General features: G+C 44.8%; 2 protein-coding genes across 12 annotated transcripts in view; one reads left to right on the forward strand and one right to left on the reverse strand.

Moving 5' to 3' along the window:
• elp1 (elongator acetyltransferase complex subunit 1) lies at nt 1-15,558 on the reverse strand. 4 transcript variants are annotated; one of them, XM_082975140.1, is made up of 35 exons: nt 14,853-15,012; nt 13,376-13,501; nt 13,030-13,195; nt 12,756-12,908; nt 12,536-12,617; nt 12,338-12,418; nt 9,766-9,851; nt 9,575-9,674; nt 9,373-9,463; nt 9,117-9,240; nt 7,822-7,915; nt 6,961-7,191; nt 6,604-6,774; nt 5,756-5,840; nt 5,496-5,660; nt 5,310-5,416; nt 5,086-5,186; nt 4,889-4,942; nt 4,463-4,693; nt 4,178-4,330; nt 3,436-3,515; nt 3,199-3,336; nt 2,951-3,036; nt 2,717-2,865; nt 2,414-2,537; nt 2,212-2,309; nt 1,908-2,109; nt 1,669-1,793; nt 1,522-1,582; nt 1,264-1,377; nt 1,014-1,125; nt 757-884; nt 454-605; nt 298-370; nt 1-154 (listed from the first exon to the last, which is right to left on the reverse strand). In XM_082975140.1, the coding sequence occupies exons 3-35, from the start codon at nt 13,177-13,179 to the stop codon at nt 87-89; spliced, it is 3,969 nt and encodes a 1,322-aa protein (XP_082831266.1). In that variant the 5' UTR covers nt 13,180-13,195; nt 13,376-13,501; nt 14,853-15,012; the 3' UTR covers nt 1-86. The 4 variants fall into 4 exon arrangements, with proteins under 4 accessions (XP_082831266.1, XP_045574009.1, XP_045574008.1 ...); XM_045718053.2 differs by lacking the exons at nt 13,376-13,501; nt 14,853-15,012 and adding an exon at nt 15,411-15,558 and having other exon boundaries at nt 13,030-13,199; XM_045718052.2 differs by lacking the exon at nt 13,376-13,501 and having other exon boundaries at nt 13,030-13,199; nt 14,853-15,103.
• The window catches only part of tbc1d2 (TBC1 domain family, member 2), a 23,308-nt gene continuing 15,635 nt past the window's right edge, over nt 15,148-22,820 (forward strand). Inside the window, exons 1-3 of one of the 8 annotated variants that reach the window (XM_014199464.3) lie at nt 15,168-15,390; nt 15,649-15,699; nt 22,268-22,781. In XM_014199464.3, coding sequence (XP_014054939.1) covers nt 15,659-15,699; nt 22,268-22,781 — 555 coding nt within the window. In that variant the 5' untranslated portion in view covers nt 15,168-15,390; nt 15,649-15,658. Of the gene's footprint in view, nt 15,391-15,429; nt 15,700-22,267; nt 22,782-22,820 lie in introns of those variants that run through there. The other 7 variants (XM_014199467.3, XM_014199466.3, XM_014199469.3 and 4 more) reach the window with 7 other exon arrangements.

Consider the following 22,820-nt stretch of genomic DNA (forward strand, 5'->3'; position numbering starts at 1 on the left):
TCCAGTATGCATCTTTATTAATAGGTTACGTGATAAGATAGCTTTACAGTTAAAAGAAGAAACCAGAAAACAGTGATGACAAAAAGCTACTTCAAAATACTCAGCTTCCACTTGACACCATTTCTCATCTTTGGGGGTGGGGGAGTCTCTGAATCTGCAAAGAGGAAACGTGTATACTATATTAATAAACTAAAAAGCGATTAAGAACATTTGATTTTAGCACCTAATATTACAAAACAAATGAGTAAATTGTGTATGTTCAATAGTAATAAATAGGCTAATACTACTAAAACTGACCTTGGGTTATTGAGGGTCTTGGCTGTTGAAATGAAGCCATGATGCTGTTGGCTGTGGAGTTAGGACCGGTGATCTGGAGAACAAAATTAAAAACACAGGTTAAATTAACTCCTAAGAACAAGCCTGTGTGTGTGTGTGTGTGTGTGTGTCTCTCACCGGAGCCGGACTCTGCTGAAGACCCTCCTGCCACACCTCAGGAAGGGCCACCTCCATCATCTGGAGAGCCTCCCCATAGGCCTGTTGCAGCCTCCCCGCCTGTCCGTCAAACTGGAACAGCATCAGGCCCTTCAGCAGGCTGTGCACCTCCTCTGCAGGGGCAGAGCATAACACTGTCAATCACACAGGACCTGCCCACATGACTCTACCTTAGAAGAACCACTGTACAAAGCCTGAATGTGACGATTAAAAACTATTACAGGCAAAAGGGATAAGAGATCGACAAGAACGTGCGTCTCCCACCTCTCATCTTGTCCACAGAGTGGATGATCTCTGCCAGGGCGTGCAGCAGGGCCATGTCCTCTAGGGGGGTCCCTTCCTTCAGACTCAGCTTCTTGCGCTCAGCCTTCCGGCGATTCTTAGACGACCTCCTAAGAGACAGAGGTTAGTTCCTATCTCATACTGAGACTACTGGCATCTTACTACCAAGTCCCAACCCCACATCCACCCCCACTAGGTATTTCATGTAATTCATGCAGATGTGTAAAGGGCTGACTCACGAGGAGATGCGGGAGTTACTATGTGAGTACTTGGAGCCGGCACGGCTGCCGGACATCACGCTACTGGCCTCTGAGTAGAGCTCTGCCTCTGGACAGTCTGGGACATCCTCATCTGGAATGAGAGAGGGAGACAGAATAAGGGAGAGAAAGGGAAAAACAGAGAGAGGGAGGCACGTCAGTATAACATGGACAAGCCCATTCTCAAAGCCCCTTAACAAAAACGGTATTTGTGTAAGTAATGCTGGTTTACCCAGTAACTCCAGCCTGGCCTTTTCCTTAAGCTCCCGTACCACGGCCAGACGGGTTTTGTGACGAATGAACATCGCCCTCTGAGCTTCCAGGTAGGAGGTCTGAGAACTACATGCTTAAGAAAACAGTGTTCATAAAACCAATGTATATACATTTGGTGCCATAAAGATCATAAATAACAAATATATTGCACACTGAAACATCATTAACACTATCATGAAGAGCATTTAAATTCACCAATGAAAAATTGGGGTTTTACCTTCCAAGAGAGCTGGTTTGAGGTTTGTTTCAATGATGTCTTGTCTGTTGTACAAGTACACCTAGAACAGACAAAAGACAATGTCATTTTCTCTTGGGAGGAGTTTGTAGAGCATGTTGTACGATGGAGGCCATCTTCTTAACGCACCAGTCGAAGTGCTTCTTCCCAAACTGCACCTGTGATCAGAGCCGAGATGGCTTCCTCACAGTCCTTAGCATACTGCTCCAACAATATGGCCGCCTCCGTATATCTTCTGAGCTCTATCAGTTTCTCTGAAACAACAGGGGGAAATATGAAACCAAATGAGCAACACGTTTTGAATCAACAACACAACTTTAAGACTTCATGTGGTGGCGCGGAGTGCCAGGACGCGGGTAGGACAGTACCTGCCAGGTCCCTAGCCAGCAGTGCCAGCTGGTCGGGTGGAAGTGGGATCTGCTCTGCCACACAGAGGGCGTTCCTCCAGCTGGCACTGCCCACGAAGGCCTGGAGGGCGCGGACTGCCTCGCCACAGCGCCACAGCAACAACCCTGCCTGCTCCGCCTGCTGCTGCTCCACCAGGTACTCAGCGTAGGCACAGCTCAAGGCCTGGACAGAGGTCAGGGGTTAGAGGTCAGGGTTGGGAGGTCAGAGACATAACAGTAGCACACAGTGTGGCTACTTACTTAGTAATGTGTGAGAATGCATTACCTTGTACTGAGGGCTGTCTGTTGGATAGAGCCCCAGGGCTTCACTATACAGCCTCTGGTCCTTCACCAGATTTAGGGCCTCTGTGAAGTGCTCCTCACCTGGAACAAAAAACAAAAAAAACACACCCAGTCAAGGTCATTCATTTAAATTACGTAGTTGTCCCCTTAATGAAATGCTGAGGGCTATGGCATGACACACTCACCACACTTGCTGAGGTGGTGCAGGGCCTTCCTGTATCTCTTCAGGTGTTTGTCGATGGTGTAGCGCTGGTAGTTGGGCTCTAGAGTCTTCAGCATATTCAGGAAGGGAAGGTACTCTTTGGGGTCCTTGAACATTTGGGAGGGCAACAGATGAATTATCTTCTTTAATACCCATGAAAATAAATTAAAGTAGCGGCCTTTCCTCCATTTGCGGTGAACGTCCATCAAAGATTCTGCCGCAAATGGCTTCATCAGGGTAACTAGTAAGTACGGTTTACCTGCAGTACCATTCTTTTGTCACTGACCTTTTGGGACTTCTCAGCTACCATGAGGACCAAGTCAAAGTCGTAGGTGCCCAGAGAGTGTTCATACAGCTCGTTGACATTGACTAGGAACATCAGGTACTTCAGAGCCTCCTCCGCACTCACCGCGTTGGCTGCACCGGGTGGGTTCACTACACACACACAAATACATGGATTTTCAGATATCTTGTTAACAATATCATATTGCTCTTGCTGATCTGCTTGTGACCGTTTTACCTCGAAGCTCGTGGACTTTCTGCAGGGCAACCTCCAGCTCAGGAACAGTCTTCTTCACATGTGACGTCAAGATAGACAGGCAGTACCTGTGGGTGATAATGACAATATTACACTCACAATGAAGCGTAAAAGAAACACGATTTGAGTACAATGCTAGTTAAAATGTTCTGTAAATAGAGACTATACAAAATCAAATTGTATTGGTTTTCATTGACAAAAATAATGACCTGTATCAAGAGCACACTCACTTGTGTTGGTCCATAGATTCCATGGTGCAGCGTAGCGCATCACAAACAATGTCAACCTTCTTCCCACAAGCCCCAGGCGCTGACTGGCCTGTAGTGTTCGATGGGTATGGGTACATTGTCGTAGTGGTATCTTCCTCCCTATAAAAAAATTAAATAATCAACTTCCACATTAGAATGTCCTATACATTACAAAATGGCCGTTGTTTGTCATTGTTGTACAATAAAAATGGTTCTTACTTGAGCTCTGTGAGGAAAAGGTTGATGTGGTTGATAGAGTCCAGCTGTCTCAGGAAGGTCTCCACGCTCTCTAAAAACACCTGCCAGAGAAGCACATCATATTGAAGTAAACTTGTAGTCACGCGATGATATGGTGTGTGGTCCTCCCACTACGACTCCGGAAAGCATGCGATTTATTACGCTACAGATGAAATAAATGATAATGAACTTCACAGGGTGGTGAAAGTGCAAGGTGATGAGCTTGATGCTCCTTACCATTAAATACTGAGGGTCTTAATTTGGTGGCATGATGATCGATGCTTGCTTTGACAAATAAAAATATCCATAATAACCTCATGTAGACTAGCCTACCCGCACTGTATCTGCAAACTGTTGGCTAGAGTAGACACATTTGATATTTAACACAACCGTTTTTGTGACATCTGGTTGTATGTGTCATTCCACACCAGAAGGTCAGACAGGTTAGGTGAAGGAGAAGTGGCTTACTAACCTGGCTGGGTGGCTTACTAACCTGGCTGGGTGGCTTACTAACCTGGCTGGGTGGCTTACTAACCTGGCTGGGTGGCTTACTAACCTGGCTGGGTGGCTTACTAACCTGGCTGGGTGGCTTACTAACCTGGCTGGGTGGCTTACTAACCTGGCTGGGTGGCTTACTAACCTGGCTGGGTGGCTTACTAACCTGGCTGGGTGGCTTACTAACCTGGCTGGGTGGCTTACTAACCTGGCTGGGTGGCTTACTAACCTTGGGGTTGTGGTCGTAAATCAGGTTGAGGTTAATCCGCAGCTTCCTCATGCACTCAAAGGCCTCTCGGAACTTCTGACTGTCCAGACACTTTCTGAGCTGAGCCAATACCAGCGCTCGATGGTGGATGGTCTCCAGGTTACCGCGAGGCATCTGCAGACACGCATGTGACATGCTCACCATCAACACGACCAGGGATGCAGTGCCAAACAATATGGGTAATCGCAATGAGGTAAAATAATCTGGGATTGCAATCTGTTTTTTGACAGTCGGAATAGTTCAGACCTGTAGGATGAGCCTGGTGTCCTGGGGGACCACAGTGACGATTCTGGAGCCCCTTTCCACCCTGCGGAGAGTCTCGTCATTCTGGTCATTCTGACCTCCGTCTGCAGCCAAGGCCACCTGCAGCCCTTTGACAGTGAGTGTGCTGAGTCGGAGGCAGCGGCATGTGTGCGAGTGTGTGGTGAGTAGCAGGAAGTCATCGTAGACCACGAAGGAGGAGACGTTGGAGGCCACCTGTGGAAGAAGAACAGAGGGAGGCAGTGACAATCAGGTTGGTCAATAAAGCTGACTGTTTCTAATTAATATGACCTGGCTTTGCGTTACATGTGCAGGGCAAGCAGCTACGTTTAAGTAAGAAGTGAGTTTACATCAATCATAATGGTAACTCTGCCTTTGTGCTGAATCACCAAGGTAAAACAACAGATATACCTCTGTGTCGTCAACAAACAGGTGAGATCGGTCTGTGAGCCCCAGCAGATGCTCCTGTTGACATTACAAGAAATCCCCTAGATTTGAGACCAGGAGGTAGGTACTTTTGGCACAATCAATATTATCAAATCACCAAATAATAGAAAGTGATTTTCAGTGACAGCAGTATTCAGTTGGACTATACAGTTGGACTATACCTTTTCTATAGTACAGAGGGCCGTCTGCACACAGGGATCTGGGAAGTTGATGCTGTAGCCTGTCGCGTCCTGCCAGCCCACCACACTAGGCTTCAGGGAGTCTGGGGACATACACAAGGCTGCTCATGCTGGAGGCATAGAAGACAGCTCATGATAGCTGGCTCAATTCCACAAGCAAGTCTACAAGCAATATTCTCATAACCCAGGAAGTAGTTGTCACTTACCCCAGAGGAACTTCCTGATCCTGCCGTCCTCCAGCTGCAGGGCCACTGTGCCCGTATTGGAGCTGTGACACATGCTGATAACGTGACCTTCAACCTCCACACGTGACCTGGGGATACAAAAAGTTAGGGGGACCTTCTGACAGTACGTAAAAAGCAGCGTTGTCGTAATTTATTGTTCTTTCTTACTTGATCTCCAGGGTTGACTGGGGGCTCTGGGCCTCCGAGGGTCCCAGGATAAGCAGCGTGCACTGGGATGGCCCCTCTGCACATCCCCCCACCCCCAGGAACACATCCCCCCTCAGCCACAGCAGGAGACGGAGAGCCAGGGGCTCCTCCTGATCCAACAAAACCCTGCACGCAACACAGCCAAAAATGTTAGGGAGCGATACAACATTAGCGTGAGGGTCATAAAGGAAAAAGCTTTGGAATGACGGTCCAGATTGTACCTGTAGGTAGTCTTTAACTGAGGAGCGTGTGTGATAGATCGGAATCCTCCCACTCTGGCAGTAGGGTCACTCTGGTCCCCAGTACCTGAACAGACAACAGAATTAAACACATAAGTAGCCGGGATTTATGTACCCAGTACCCGTCTTAACAATTAATTAACAGCACAGTGTGAGTGGGAAAAGAGATGGAAAGGAAGAGGAAAGAGGTCATAAAGATATACACTGAGTGTACAAAACATTAAGAACACCTGCTCTTTCCATGACATAGACTGACCAGGTGAAAGCTATGATCCCTTATTGATGTCACCTGTTAAATCCACTTCAAATCAGTGTAGATGAGGGGGAGGAAATAGGTTAAAGAAGGATTTTTATGCCTTGAGACATGGATTGTGTATGTGTGCCATTCAGAGGGTGAATGGGCAAGACAAAAGATTTAAGTGCCTTTGAACGGGGTATGGTAGTAGGTTCGAGGCGCACCGCTTTGTGTCAAGAACTGCAATGCTGCTGGGTTTTTCATGCTCAACAGTTTCCCGTGTTAATCAAGAATTGTCCACCACTCAAAGGACATCCAGCCAACTTGACACAACTGTGGGAAGAATTGGAGTCAACATTGGCCAGCATCCCTACGCTTTTGACACCTTGTAGAGTCCATGCCTCGACGAACTGAGGCTGTTCTGAGGGAAAAGGGGGGGGGGGGGGGGGGGGGCAACTCAATATTAGGAAGGTGTTCCTAATGTTTGGTATACTCAGTGTATGCATCAAGAGAGTAGGGGTGAAGAGAGAGAGAAGAGTGATGGCTGATCAATTAGAAAAAAGTGGGCAGATGCTCAAAGCTTCTGGTGGCCCACCTTGACCGTAGACTAGGATGTGTCCGTCGGCGGTGAGTGCTGCCAGTTCATTGGTCCTCTGGGGCTGGCGGTGGAAGGTCACCAGGTTGACAGGGGCCGGCAGCTGGAGCTCGTAGGCACACATGGGTGGGGGCACCACACACTGACGAAATGTCGACACTAGGACCTTGTCTACAATGAGAAACAGTCACACAAACACTATACTATGAAATACTTGATTAAGATTAGTGAAAGCAGTGGGAGGGGCAACCATATTTTAACCCATCTGCTCACTTATAAATCAGTGATCACCTCCATGAATGCAGACGGATAGGATGCATTTCAAAGATATTGGAAGAAGGCCTCTGTCTGACTCACCTCCATCGATCACAGCCACGTTAGCGTTGTCCTGCCCGTCCTCCCCGTGGCTGCGGTCAGTGCTCCAGCCCCAGTCGTAGGTCAGGCTAGCCCAGCCTCGGGTCACCAGGTGCAGCCTCAGGGGCCTCTCAGGATCCCAGCTCACGTTGGCTGGCGCCCTCTGGGGGTCGCTGCCAAAATATAGGCTCTGCTTCAGGTACCAGTGGTAGTTACCTACTGTCCACAGCTGAACTGAGGGAGTGAGGCGGATAGGGAGTGAGGCAGGGGTAAAAAAAAATATATATATGCTGGATGTCACTCCAGGTCAGTTAAAGGGATACTTCAGGATTTTGGCAATGAGGCCCCTTATCTACTTCCCCAGAGTCAGATGAACTTGTGGATACCATTTGTATGTCTCTGTGTCCGGTATGAAGTAAGTTGCTAACTAGCGCAATTGTTAACGAGCATTAGCGCAATGACTGGAAGTCTATGGGTATCTGTTAGCATGCTAGTAGATAGACTTTCAGCCATTGCGCTATGGGTAACACTAGTTAGCATTGGCTCTCAAAACTACCTCAAACTTCCTTCATACTGGACACAGAGACATTTGGTATTTTATTAGGATACCCATTAGCTGTTGCAAAAGCAGCAGCTAATCTTCCTGGTGTCCACACAAAACATAATAACATGAAAATGGTATCTACGAGTTCATCTGACTCTGGGTAAGTAGATACATGGCCTCATCGCCAAAGTCCCAAAGTATTCTTTTACATTTAAAAAAAATCTGCTTGGTAAAAAGGCAACACATTGACTGAAAGATACTGATTAACCCATATTATAAATGTATTAAATAATGGTAGGAGTAATGGGAGGAGATCTTACTGTATGTGTTGACTTGGCCCCCCTCTTCTCGTGTCATGTCCTCTAGCCACACAGCCAACACAGTAGAGTCGCTGTTCCACAGCAGTGCCTTCACCTGAAACAGTCACACAGATCTAGGATTAGCTTCCCTCCCCAAATCCTAACCTGAACCATTCGGAGCAAAATGCTAGACTGATCCTACATCAGTGTGTTGAGTAGAGCTGGGACGATAAACTAAAATGAATCAACAATGACCACTTATTGCAGGCACTGCTGATATCGTTCATTACCACAGGTAGCCTATAGAGTATCACAGTATGAGTCATAATACCCATAAAACTTAGCGGTCAAACAGGGAAATGGTTCCAATAATTTTCCCCCCATAAATGTTTCCTCTTAGGGGATTTTAGAAACACTTAAAATAAGGGCTGTGTTCCGTGTAGGGTTTACCCTAGCATGATGTTTTGATAACCACATAAATCTCTCTCGGACAAGGTGACTTTTATCAATATATGTTGCCTGTATTTACCCCCCCAAAAATGAAATGCTAATTAGCTGCTAATGTGACCATCACAAAGAACTACAAATACCATGATCTGGACGAGGCTGCCGAATCGAGGAAAAGGTAGGAATCTTTGGATTAACTATCTAATGTTAGCTACATGTAGTAACGAATAAATTGGCTACATTTCTTAAAAATTGACAATTCTGTGAACTGTCTTCTGCAAGTTTTAAATTGACACAATACCTGTTAGCAAAGGTCTCACATAGAGATGACCTGCAGGAGCTTGCAGATTTTGTAGTTTTGCATGTTGTCTTACTTTGAGGCTAAATAGCATTTTCAAATCTGAGTGTAAATCGAGCCGAATATATTGAGAAAAGTCACTTTGTCCGAGAGAGATTTACATGGTTATGAAAACATCATGCAAGGGTAAGCCCACACGAAACACAGCCCTTATTTTAAGTGTTTCTTAAATCTCCGATGGGAAAAATGAATGGTGGAAAAACTATTTGACCACTAGGTCTTATGCATATTATGACACCACCGCTGTGGGGGTCTATACTAGTGAAATGTGAAGTTTGAAATGAAATAAGTTTGCTAATATGGTTAGTTGTTAAATGGGACAATTGAAAGCTACAACATTCAAAGCAGTAGCAGTAGTTTTAAGGGTAATATTTAAAAAAAATGTGGTGACCATTCATGTTATAAACCTATCGTTATATTTATCGTTATCGCATCAATTCAGGAAATGTATTGCAATATGGATTTTTGTCCATATCGCCCAGTTTTAGTGTAGAGTATTTGAGTGACCTACCTTGACCTGTTCTTTTCCAAAGGGCAGGGTGAAGTCCCCGTGTAGGAGGCCATTCTTCTCCATAAACACCACACTGTGCTTGTTAGGATGACGCTGTGTGGCTGCTATCAAACTACCTGACGGTCTGAAATAAGGAATTGGTTTCCAGAAAGTTCACATGCAAACCATGTTGTGGTATGCATTGTATTTAAGTTCCCAAAACCATAATACAACAAGGTGGTCAAAGATGTTGAATGATTCTCCACAGAGATCTTACTTCCAACACAGCGACTGCTCCAGACCGTTGACGGTTTCACTTGTCGACTGCAAGACACACTCTCTGTTCCACACTCTGACCTTCCTGGCACCTGAAACATCACACATACGCAATGCATGTGATACCAACACAACCTACAGCATTTATCTTTTTACAGTAATTGTTTCACTTCACTCAGAGTGTGAAGAACACTGATTCTCACCAGTCTGGGGGCAAACAGAGCTCACAGCGAAGAGCTGGCCATCTCCTCTCCACGTCACCCTCGGCCTGCGGTCGTCCCACGACATGGCTGGCTGCACCTCCTGTCACATAGACAAGAGGGGAGAGACAGTGAGACATTCATTAAATAGTGTTCAACTGCTCTTAGGGTGAAAGGTGAATCATATTCCTTACTATGGTCTTCTTCTGGGCAGCGTGCTTGCCCTCTGAGCCATGGAACTGGGTCTCCTTCTTCCCCCAGCCCACTGTAATAAACTTCCCTAAACACATAAAAAGTATGTCAGTCAACCAAAGTACATGCACAGGAATATTTACATTATGATCCCATCTTCCAATTTGACATGCTTTTAGCACCCCCAACTCTGGAACTCTCTCTCCATGTCAGAACCTCACAATCCATACACATATTCAAGTCCACACTAAAGACCCACCTCTTCACACAGGCTTACCCGGCTTTTATCCTCCGTCTAGTTCACTTCCCTGTTTAGTCTGTCATCATGTCTAGTTCACTTCCCTGTTTAGTCTGTCATCATGTCTAGTGCTCTCCCCTGGTTAGTCTGTCTTCATGTCTAGTGCTCTCCCCTGGTTAGTCTGTCTTCATGTCTAGTGCTCTCCCCTGGTTAGTCTGTCTTCATGTCTAGTGCTCTCCCCTGGTTAGTCTGTCTTCATGTTTAGCGTTCTCCCTGGTTAGTCTGTCATCATGTTTAGCGTTCTCCCTGGTTAGTCTGTCATCATGTTTAGTGTTCTCCCTGGTTAGTCTGTCATCATGTTTAGTGTTCTCCCTGGTTAGTCTGTCATCATGTTTAGCGTTCTCCCTGGTTAGTCTGTCATCATGTTTAGTGTTCTCCCTGGTTAGTCTGTCATGATGCTTAGTGTTCTCCCTGGTTAGTCTGTCATCATGTTTAGTGTTCTCCCTGGTTAGTCTGTCATCATGTTTAGCGTTCTCCCTGGTTAGTCTGTCTTCATGTTTAGTGTTCTCCCTGGTTAGTCTGTCATCATGTTTAGTGTTCTCCCTGGTTAGTCTGTCATCATGTTTAGTGTTCTCCCTGGTTAGTCTGTCATCATGTTTAGTGTTCTCCCTGGTTAGTCTGTCATCATGTTTAGTGTTCTCCCTGGTTAGTCTGTCATCATGTTTAGTGTTCTCCATGGTTAGTCTGTCATCATGTTTAGTGTTCTCCCGGGTTAGTCTGTCTTCATGTTTAGTGTTCTCCCTGGTTAGTCTGTCTTCATGTTTAGGGTTCTCCCTGGTTAGTCTGTCATCATGTTTAGTGTTCTCCATGGTTAGTCTGTCATCATGTTTAGTGTTCTCCCGGGTTAGTCTGTCTTCATGTTTAGTGTTCCCCCTGGTTAGTCTGTCATCATGTTTAGTGTTTTCTATGGTTAGTCTGTCATCATGTTTAGTGTTCCCCCTGGTTAGTCTGTCATCATGTTTAGTGTTCTCCATGGTTAGTCTGTCATCATGTTTAGTGTTCTCCCTGGTTAGTCTGTCATCATGTTTAGTGTTCTCCCTGGTTAGTCTGTCATCATGTTTAGTGTTCCCCCTGGTTAGTCTGTCATCATGTTTAGCGTTCTCCCTGGTTAGTCTGTCATCATGTTTAGCGTTCTCCCTGGTTAGTCTGTCATCATGTTTAGTGTTCTCCCTGGTTAGTCTGTCATCATGTTTAGCGTTCTCCCTGGTTAGTCTGTCATCATGTTTAGTGTTCTCCCTGGTTAGTCTGTCATGATGCTTAGTGTTCTCCCTGGTTAGTCTGTCATCATGTTTAGTGTTCTCCCTGGTTAGTCTGTCATCATGTTTAGCGTTCTCCCTGGTTAGTCTGTCTTCATGTTTAGTGTTCTCCCTGGTTAGTCTGTCATCATGTTTAGTGTTCTCCCTGGTTAGTCTGTCTTCATGTTTAGTGTTCTCCCTGGTTAGTCTGTCTTCATGTTTAGTGTTCTCCCTGGTTAGTCTGTCTTCATGTTTAGTGTTCTCCCTGGTTAGTCTGTCTTCATGTTTAGGGTTCTCCCTGGTTAGTCTGTCTTCATGTTTAGTGTTCCCCCTGGTTAGTCTGTCATCATGTTTAGTGTTTTCTATGGTTAGTCTGTCATCATGTTTAGTGTTCCCCCTGGTTAGTCTGTCATCATGTTTAGTGTTCTCCCTGGTTAGTCTGTCATCATGTTTAGTGTTCTCCCTGGTTAGTCTGTCATCATGTTTAGTGTTCCCCCTGGTTAGTCTGTCATCATGTTTAGTGTTCTCCCTGGTTAGTCTGTCTTCATGTTTAGTGTTCTCCCTGGTTAGTCTGTCATCATGTTTAGTGTTCTCCCTGGTTAGTCTGTCACCATGTTTAGTGTTCTCCCTGGTTAGTCTGTCACCATGTTTAGTGTTCTCCCTGGTTAGTCTGTCATCATGTTTAGTGTTCTCCCTGGTTAGTCTGTCTTCATGTTTAGTGTTCTCCCTGGTTAGTCTGTCTTCATGTTTAGTGTTCTCCCTGGTTAGTCTGTCTTCATGTTTAGCGTTCTCCCTGGTTAGTCTGTCATCATGTTTAGTGTTCTCCCTGGTTAGTCTGTCATCATGTTTAGTGTTCTCCCTGGTTAGTCTGTCTTCATGTTTAGTGTTCTCCCTGGTTAGTCTGTCATCATGTTTAGTGTTCTCCCTGGTTAGTCTGTCTTCATGTTTGGTGTACTTTTATAGGTTTTTATCCTGCTGATTATCTTGTGAATGTAAATAAACTTTGGGTGTCTTGAAAAAAAAAAAAATAATCTGTCCTACCCTCTCCAAAGTCATCCTGATGGATCCCAACCTCTATGATTGGTTCAAAGTTTTTGGTCATCATGATAATGGTGTCCTGACCTGAAAAGTATCAAGAAAAGAAAAGGAAAGAAAAGGAAGGAAAGATCATTACTTCTGATAGCTCATGATAGACCCCTTGAACAATAGACCATAAGTGAATGTGGATGATATACTGACCAGTGGTGAGAGTGACCAGCTCCTGGTCCGGGCTCCAGCTCATGGCTGATAGACCACTGTTTACACTGCCCACACACTCCAACTAAAATGGACACACCCACACACACACACACACACACACACACACACACCAGAATACAAAGGCAGTACAGACCTGTTATGAGTAACAGTTTTCATATTTTGTCATTTCAATAAACAGGGTTACTCCTAGTGTTGATACCTGACTGGTGCTGAGGTTGTAGAGGATGACATCACCAGTGGCTGTAGCAACACACACAGACTCCTGGTCTGGTAAGTCCTGGATACCAACAACTGTCCCACTGCCATCCTCTGGAAGGTAGCGCTCAGCTGTCAACGACACCTCATTCATCACCTGAACATGATGGGGAGAGGAATAGTTGAATTCAGTGTGTTAGTGATGGGCTGGAACAAAAAACCTTTACCCGGTGGGTCTCCAGGACCATGATTGAAGAACACTGCTATATGTAAAGTACCTGGCCAGCTCGTGGGTCCAACTCGGTGACGGAGTATTCCGAAGCGATGAGCACCGTACCGGTGTCTGTCCGAACAGAGAAACATTGCGGCGTGCCCGGGCCCTGCAGCTCCGAGCAACGAAGGCTCTTCAGCAACCTCAAGTTCCGCATCACACCCTTTAGCTACCTACCTAACAGTAAGCACAGATGCCGACAAGGCGTGTTGGTTAGCATCTGTACTAGCAAGCTAGCCGATATGGTAAGGTAACGTTTACTAGCTGTGCGTGGAGAGACAAGTCATGTTATTCAATAGAATATTTATAATTGTATCATCAATAAAAGCTACATGATGTGACACATAAGTAACCTACCTTTGCGTAGCTTCAATAATATTTACAAACGCTGCTACAGCTGCGCTTTCAATTTGTTCACCTTTCAACCCGGACGTAAAATGCTGAAATGAGTAGACCCTTATTGCAATGTCTCCCTCTTCCTGTACGGGGGAAATGGCATGACTTTGACGACTGACTCCGAAAATAGGCTAAAGTGGAGCAGGCAGTGAGAGAAAAATACATGTATATTGTAACGACCCTTGGTTTATAAGCGCGGATATCGACTCTGCCGCTCGAGCATGGTTTTGCGGCACAGTCGATAGCGCGCTGGACTTTGGACTAGAAGGTTGACGGTTCGAGACCTGCTCCCTGTTGTTTCATTACAATATATACAGTGGCGATTTACAATGTAAATCTCCGTGGGGCAAAAAAAAGGTTGGATGCATGCCAGCAAAGCCCCTTACACAACACTAAACAATACACGAATTGCACTACAACGGTGACCACAAACTGTTAGGGCCTACATAAAGCTGTCCCAACACCTTACCACTGCTAAACCTGGCTTTCAGCGGAGCCTTGTCTGGCAGCGAAACATTTTATTCAGCCTCATTTACTGCCTTTTTAAAAAACATATCTGATATGACAGACTTGCTTAAACATATGTGGTTTCTACTGACAATTTTGATCTACAAATGATGGCATAAGGGGACGACAAGCGGATAAGAGGCAATCAGTAATGTTGATTAAAACATTAATGAGCAAGCAACTACGGAGTAGTCAATATAACTAGTTGTTCAGCACTTTTGAAATGTACAGCGATAGAATTCAGGACATGGGCGGTTCTCGGTGTACTCCCTGTACCAGTCAGAACCGTAGGATAAATAAATGGGGCATATAAACAGAAAATGAAACATCTTAAAATATTCGATGATTACATTTCTGTGAAACAGGTTATATGCTATTTGTGCACCACCAAGTGAGAACAGTAGGTGAAATTAAGAGGTGAAAATAGACCAAATGATTAGGGTGAGGCACATTGAACGCCGTTCGGGTCTTTGCGTGTCAAAAAAGATACACTTCATATAACACTATTTGACAAATTAAATAAGCTTTTAATTTAACACGTCAAATAACACAATTCTATTATAGAATGTTGTGTGTGCTGAATTTGCATGTGTAAGCCAAGCACCACAACTACTGACGTTATGTGTTTACAATACAGCGTTGTTGAAAATAGACCACATGATTAGGGTGAGGCACATGGTCTACAAACAGCTTACTACACAACATACACTTAGCCAGTGTATATATATATATACACATACATATTATTATTTTGTATTTATTTTTTACTTTGCGAGAAGCAAATAATTTTGCATTCATTGCACTGACTCATCTGCGAAATGGATGAATACGTGTGTTCGATATGTTACATATGACTCTCCTACATGCGAGCAAATTGTATTGTTTTTCATGGCAGCAACCGATGTTTAGCTGTGAATATGTTTTTACCTTGTAACATGCATGGGAAAAGTGAACCAACCACACTTGGAATTGAATGCACCACCACTATAGAGACGCAAGTGCGTCGACGCGAATGCCTTCAGTATCCTATGTTATTGAACAAAAATCTCCAACTGTGTTCAAGACTGGGAACTCATGAAAAACGAGCTCCGACTGAGAAAATATTTATTGAACAGTCAACCTACTCCGAATTCCAAGTCGGAAAATCGTGCGGCGTTTCTGTACAAGTCGGAACTAAGAAACTTAGAAATGTCCGACATGCTAACTGGTTGTAAGTTTACGCCGCGTTCAGCAAGTGGGACATTTCCTAATTTCCGAGTTCCGACTATAATATCAACGCGGCATCGGGCAACTTTCCAGAGCTCCGACTTTTCGACCTGAAGATCACTGGTGTCATGATTTGACCTCGTTTTTCCGATTTCCCAGTTGTCTTCAAAGCATCAATATTTAGACACAACTGGAGAGAGACGTTTTTTGCCAGTGAAATTGCCACTGCCAGTAAAGAGCGCCGACGTGCAAGCCAAAGGTATGTAAGCTAGTACACACCTCTGTTCCTATATTGTCAAAATGTTTCGGAAGGGAACGAACGTTACTAGCTTATGTTTTAAGTCTAAAATAAGCAAGCATTAACTGCAAGTAATACATTGTGTAATGTATTGAAAATGGTTCGGCGCGCCACCGCCCTATTCCAAGAAGCTCTGGCTCTCGATTGGCGTTGGTGTCGCGCCTGGATCAACCTGTAGGTCCTTGGAACAAATGCTGACTTTCCTTTTTCGGGATCCAGTGAGCATTCCATGGCATGTTATTACTTGGAGAAGGAGTTTAAAACGAGTAGGTAAATATTTCATTTACTGTCGTTTTTACATGTGACTGTGACATTATGGTATACAGACGGCTATATGTTAGACATTTCAAGATGGTTTTCACATGTGGTCATATTTCAAGTGTGTGTGTGTGTGTGTGTGTGTGTGTTAAGATTTTGAAGTGTGTAGATCTACGATTTATGACCTCGGTGCTTTCAAGACAACTGGGAACTCGGGAAAAAACGAGGTAAAATCATGATGTCACTTATCTTCAGGTCAGAACTCTAGAAAGATAGATGCCTGTTTCCAACTTGGAATTCCAATTTGGATGACAGATTTTTCAGTCTAAGCTCGTTTTTGACCTAGTTCCCAGTTGTCTTGCCACTCTGGAGCCCCATTGTGTTCGCTGCGGTGTAACATGTTGACCACACTGTTGCAAAATAAATGTACACATGCATGTTATTCAATCATTGCACCCACACTGCTCGTGAGCGTCTGTGTGGCCAGGCGCTAAAATATAAATTGTTTTTTTAGGAGCATATACCCACCTGCCATCTCCTCATTGGGTTTTAGAAGCATATGCCCACGTGGGTGATTGAAAGATGAACTTAGGTCCACACTCCGGTGGGTTGTAGTAATGCTGTAAAGTTGGTTGCCAACCGCCATATAATATTCTTCTTTGGACTTTAGCCTGAAGGAAGGAGGAGAGATGCCGAGAAACATTCGGTTTATCGTTTTATTTGTGGATTAATTGTTGGAATAGAGGACCTTGTGCATTTCAGGTAAAATAACAACCCAATGTTTATATACCAGGACAAATTAGCTAGCAATAGCAAGCTAGCTAGCTAAATTTCCATAAATGTTTAATACTTTTTGACCTGTCCCCAAATTAATATAGTTGGTTCAGAGTTTGTTTTGATATTTCAACCTGCGTGTCCTGATCACTTCCGGTGTGGGTGAACAAAAACAACTTGCCGTGATGGCACTCGCAGACGTGCGGTTTGGTCAGCTTGTAAGGCACTACAGAGGTGCCACTACAGACCCTGGTTCGATTCCAGGCTGTATCACAACCGGCTGTGATTATGGTTTGGCCGGGGTAGGCTGTCATTGTAAATAAGAATTTGTTCTTAACTGACTTGCCTAGTTAAACAAAGGTTAAATAAAAAAATTCAGTCAGAAGTCTGAGATTTAAAATCAGATCACATTTTAGTTATCACATGCTTCGTAAAGAACAGGTGTAGACTAACAGTGAAATGCTTACTTAGGGGCCCTTCCCAACAATGCAGACAAAGTAAATAGAGAAATAATAGAAAACTAAAAAGTTGAATACACAATGAGTAACGATAACTTGGCTATACACACGGAGTGCCAGTACCGACTCGATGTGCAGGGGTACGAGGTAATTGAGGTAGATATGTACATGTAACTAGGAATAAAGTGACAGATGATAAACAATACCAGCAGCGTATGCTATGAGTAAAATAAGTTTGCACAAAGCGTCAATGCAGATAGTCCGTGTAGCTATTTAACTATTTATCAGTCTTATGTCTAGGGGGTAGAAGCTGTTCAGGGTCCTGTTGGTTCCAGACTTGTTGCATCGGTACTGCTTGCTGTGCGGGAGCAGAGATAAGTCTATGACTTGGGTGGCTGGAGTCTTTGACCATTTATAGGGCCTTCCTCTGACACCACCTTATATAGAAATCCTGGATGTCAGGGATCGCGGCCCCAGTGATGTACTGGGCCATACGCACTACCCTCTGTAGCGTCTTGCGGTCGGATGCCAAGCAGTTGCCATACCAATTGGTGATGCAGCCAGTCAAGATGCTCTCAATGGTGCAGCTGTAGAACTTTTTGAGGGCATTGTCATGCCCTCGTCACGACTTGGCATGTGTGGACCATGGTAGATCCTTAGTGATGTAGACAATGAGGAACTTGAAGATCTCGACCCTCTCCACTACAGCCCTGTCAATGTGAATTATTATACCTTTATTTCAACAAGGAACACAGACTGAGATCAAGGTCTCTTTCACAGCTGGGCCCAGCATATACATGTTTACACATACAGTTTAGATACAATGATTAAGAAACTACACAAGACAAACAAAACGATCACAGATAACACAAAAAATACAGCAGCAGATTGTTACATTTACACATTGAATGGGGGTGTGCACAGCCCTCCGTTTCCTGTAGTCTACGATCAGCTGCTTTGTTTTGCTGACAGTGAGGGAGATGATGTTGTACTGGTCTCTGCCCTCCACCCTATAGGCTGTCTCATCGTCGTCAGTGATCAGGATTAATTGTTGGTGAGGGTAGGCAACAACACATCCACCACATTGACCCTCAACACAGGGGCCCCTCAGGGGTGTGTGCTTAGTCCCCTCCTGTACTCCCTGTTCACCCATGACTGAGTGATCGCGCACGACTCCAACACCATCGCTAAGTTTGTAGATGAGTACAGGAGGGGACCAAGCACACACCCCTGAGGGGCCCCTGTGTTGAGGGTCAATGTGGTGGATGTGTTGTTGCCTGCCCTCACCACCTGGGGGCAGTCCATCAGGAAGTCCAGGATCCAGTTGCAGAGGGATGTGTTCAGTCCCAGGGTCCTTAGCCTAGTAATGAGCTTGGAGGACACAATGGTGTTGAACTCTGAGCTGTAGTCAATGAAAAACATTCTCACATAGGTGCTCCTCATGTCCAGGTGGGAAAGGGCAGTGTGAAGTGCATTGGAGATTGCGTCATCTGTGGATCTGTTGGGGCGGTATGGGAATTGGAGTGGGTCCAGGGTGTCTGGGATGATGGTGTTGATATGAGCTATGACCAGCCTTTCAAAGCATTTCATGGCTACATATGTGAGTGCTACGGGGTGATAGTCATTTAGACAGGTTACCTTGGCGTTCTTGGGAATACAGGGACTATAGTGGTCTACTTGAAACATGTAGGTATTAGACTGGGTCAGGGAGAGGTTGAAATGTCAGTGAAGACACTTGCCAGCTGTTCAGCGCATGCCCTGAGTACGCGGCCTGGTAATCCATCTGGCACTGCAGCTTTGTGAATATTACTTACTCACATCGGCTATGGAGAGCATGATCACACAGTCATCGGGAACAGCTGGTGCCGTCATGCATGGTTCAGTGTTGCTTGCCTTGAAGGCTAAGTATTGGCAGTCGGCTTTGCTACTTTGATACAAATCGCTGAAGTCTTAGTTTTGTACAGTGCCCCTCGTCACCACAAATGACTTCAATGATGGCAGTCTCAGACTAAAGTATGTAGCGAACGACAGAGCAGTGGAATAATTTAGTGAGAGTCGTTAGACTACTTGACAGACAGAATAGCAACACCAGTAGAGCTACACCACCCCTCATTCTGAAATGACACCTTTTCAGAAATGATATAGTCTAGTATGCTCAGTCCCCTTTATATTCACACAACCAATGACAGGTGCATGAGTATTTATTATGGTGTGTGTGATGCCCTGTCCAGACACAACCCCTAGTCCCTACTCTCAGACACTTGTGGAGATCTGAGAGGCATTGATAGGTGGTGATATGGTGATAGCTCCACCCTCTGACAGACTTGGTATACTTTTTGCCATATTGCTTACACCTGTCCAATCCTCTCAGATCTCCACAAGTGCCGAGGATGTATGAGCTAGTGGTTGTTTTTGGACAGACCCCACAACCCTGTGGGTTTGTGGTGGACGTTCAGCACGTCACTTGAGGCATTGGTTGGATGTTTCATTCCATTGCTGGACACAACCTATCAGGCCAATCACCCTAACCAGGCCGTTCTGGTTCTTCCTCAGAGTATGGTTGTGAAAAGTTGATCTGCTGTAAACAGTGAAAGGATATTTACATGTCTACTATTCACACACTTGCTTCGCTCCAGATAATTAGATGTGGAACCGTTGACTGACTATGGCTAGGGCCATATCTCTAGTCGAGCAATATATACAGTGAGGGAAAAAAGTATTTGATCCCCTGCTGATTTTGTACGTTTGCCCACTGACAAAGAAATGATCAGTCTATAATTTTAATGGTAGGTTTATTTGAACAGTGAGAGACAGAATAACAACAAAAAAATCCAGAAAAACGCATGTCAAAAATGTTATCAATTGATTTCCATTTTAATGAGGGAAATAAGTATTTGACCCCTCTGCAAAACATGACTTAGTACTTGGTGCCAACAAGGGTTTTGCCAATCAGAGAGGTCAGATGTTTCTTGTAGTTGGTCACCAGGTTTGCACACATCTCAGGAGGGATTTTGTCCCACTCCTCTTTGCAGATCTTCTCCAAGTCATTAAGGTTTCGAGGCTGACGTTTGGCAACTCGAACCTTCAGCTCCCTCCACAGATTTTCTATGGGATTAATGTCTGGAGACTGGCTAGGCCACTCCAGGACCTTAATGTGCTTCTTCATGAGCCACTCCTTTGTTGCCTTGGCCGTGTGTTTTGGGTCATTGTCATGCTGGAATACCCATTCACGACCCATTTTCAATGCCCTGGCTGAGGGAAAGAGGTTCTCACCCAAGATTTGACGATACATTGCCCCGTCCATCGTCCCTTTGATGCGGTGAAGTTGTCCTGTCCTCTTAGCAGAAAAACACCCCCAAAGCATAATGTTTCCATCTCCGTGTTTGACGGTGGGGATGGTGTTCTTGGGGTCATAGGCAGCATTCCTCCTCCTCCAAACACGGCAAGTTGAGTTGATGCCAAAGAGCTCCATTTTGGTCTCATCTGACCACAACACTTTCACCCAGTTGTCCTCTGAATCATTCAGATGTTAATTGGCAAACGTCAGACTGGCATGTATATGTGCTTTCTTTAGCAGGGGGACATTGCAGGCGCTGCAGGATTTCAGTCCTTCACGGCGTAGTGTGTTACCAATTGTTTTCTTGGTGACTATGGTCTCAGCTGCCTTGAGATCATTGACAAGATCCTCCCGTGTAGTTCTGGGCTGATTCCTCACCGTTCTCATGATCATTGCAACTCCACGAGGTGAGATCTTGCATGGAGCCCCAGGCCAAGGGAGATTGACAGTTAATTTGTGTTTCTTCCATTTGCGAATAATCGCACCAACTGTTGTCAACTTCTCACCAAGCTGCTTGGCGACGGTCTTGTAGCCCATTCCAGCCTTGTGAAGGTCTACAATCTTGTCCCTGACATCCTTGGAGAACTCTTTGGTCTTGGCCATGGTGGATAGTTTGGAATCTGATTGATTGATTGCTTCTGTGGACAGCTGTCTTTTGTACAGGTAACAAACTGAGATTAGGAGCACTCCCTTTAAGAGTGTGCTCCTAATCTCAGCTCGTTACCTGTATAAAAGACACCTGGGAGCCAGAAATCTTTCTGATTGAGATGGGGTCAAATACTTATTTCCCTCATTAAAATGCAAATCATTTCATAACATTTTTTACATGCATTTTCTGTTTTTTTTGTTGTTGTTATTCAGTCTCTCACTGTTCAAATAAACCTACCATTAAAATTATAGACTGATCATTTCTTTGTCAGTGGGCAAATGTACAAGATCAGCAGGGGATCAAATACTTTTTCCCCTCACTGTAAATTAGACAGTCACAAAGGATTTTCTTCTGAATAACTGATCAGGGCATTGCACATTCAGTCAACTTTGATGTAAGGCTTGATCACACCCGTAGTGAGGACTTCTATCCGTCACGCCCATTATTGCTTATCCATTGTTCACTAGATATATCAATGTAATTACAGAATGCTTCCCACCACTAGATCACATAACTAGACGTGAGCTGGACGTGATGCCAACGCTGCCACCAATGTAGCAAAAGAAAGTGAAAGCTGCAACAGGGACTCTAACCAGGGCTGTGAGCTCTAATGGCTGTTGCCTTGAAAGTTGAGTAGGCCTCTGGGCAGAGGCAGTAGGCCAACAATGCTGGCATTTTCCTTGTTACAGTAGCCTAAGTATAAAACATGATTGACACGACTGTAATAATCATCATGAAATGGCCTTGGATGTGCCATAAGTGTAAGCCAACATAATTAATTATTTTACATGAACCTGTTTAACTGCATTGATATGGCTTAATTGATCATAGTCCAGACTCTTTACAGTTGCAAATACCAGGCAGTTGCACCAGGGGAATTTAAACCACAGATTGTTTTTTGCAGGTCTTCTGTTTCCCAACATTTATTGATGAATTGATTTCCCATTATGAAAATGGATCCCCATCCCCAATAAAATACCTTTTTAATCGATACCACAAAAATTAACAGACAAATCCAACTTTTTACACCATTGGCAACCCTCATAAAATCCGATATAGCACCAGTATGACCGTTTTTTAAAAACGTTGTAGAGAGTGATACAAGGAAAAACATGGCAAAAAGATTAGAGACAAAGTGTAACACATTTATAAGCCAGTCATATTAGATTACAAATGGAGATGAAAAATAAAATATTACACATTGAACAGCTTTAGATGTGTTCATGCTGACCCCATTGTCAAACCCTCACTATAATGTCAAGTCTCCAAGTGGAGCAGAGTGACCTCTCCATTGTAGGCTACCAAGTCATTGTTTGCTTTGTTTTAGTTGAGCTTGTTTTCAACTCCCTCTTGGTCTCTCAGTGTGATGGAGGGAGAGGACCCAAAAGGAAATCCCAGCACTGCCTCGTCTCACTCACTTCCTCCCCAAGCAGAGGCGGTAAGCCCAGCGGATGAGGATGATTGTATCACAACACGGAGGAACTCTGAAGAGAACGCTACACACACAAACGGCATGGGCCAGCCGAGTCAGGACCACCAGAGTGAAGGGGTCCCAGCTAAGACTGCTGCCACAGACAACAACCAGAGTCAGTCTGCCACCACCATGGACAACCAAGCCCAGCAACAACCCACGGAAAGCCTGTCTAACACTAAACTATGTGGGTATCTCCTTAAACAAGGAGGTCCCCTGAAGTCGTGGAAGTGGCGCTGGTTCACGTACGAGGAGAAGAAGAGCCAGTTGTTTTACTACAGGACCGCGCAGGATGTGACCTCTTTGGGGAGGATTGAGCTGTGCAGCGCCACGTTCGGTTACCCCCTCCATGGAGAGCAGGGCACCTTTCACATCCAGACCCCTGAACGGACCTTCGTCCTCAAGGTAATGTTTATTTAATCTATACTATATCAGGGGTGGTCA

The sequence above is a fragment of the Salmo salar genome, chromosome 05 (assembly GCF_965601325.2).
Source record: "Salmo salar chromosome 05, fSalSal1, whole genome shotgun sequence".
NCBI lineage: Eukaryota > Metazoa > Chordata > Actinopteri > Salmoniformes > Salmonidae > Salmo > Salmo salar.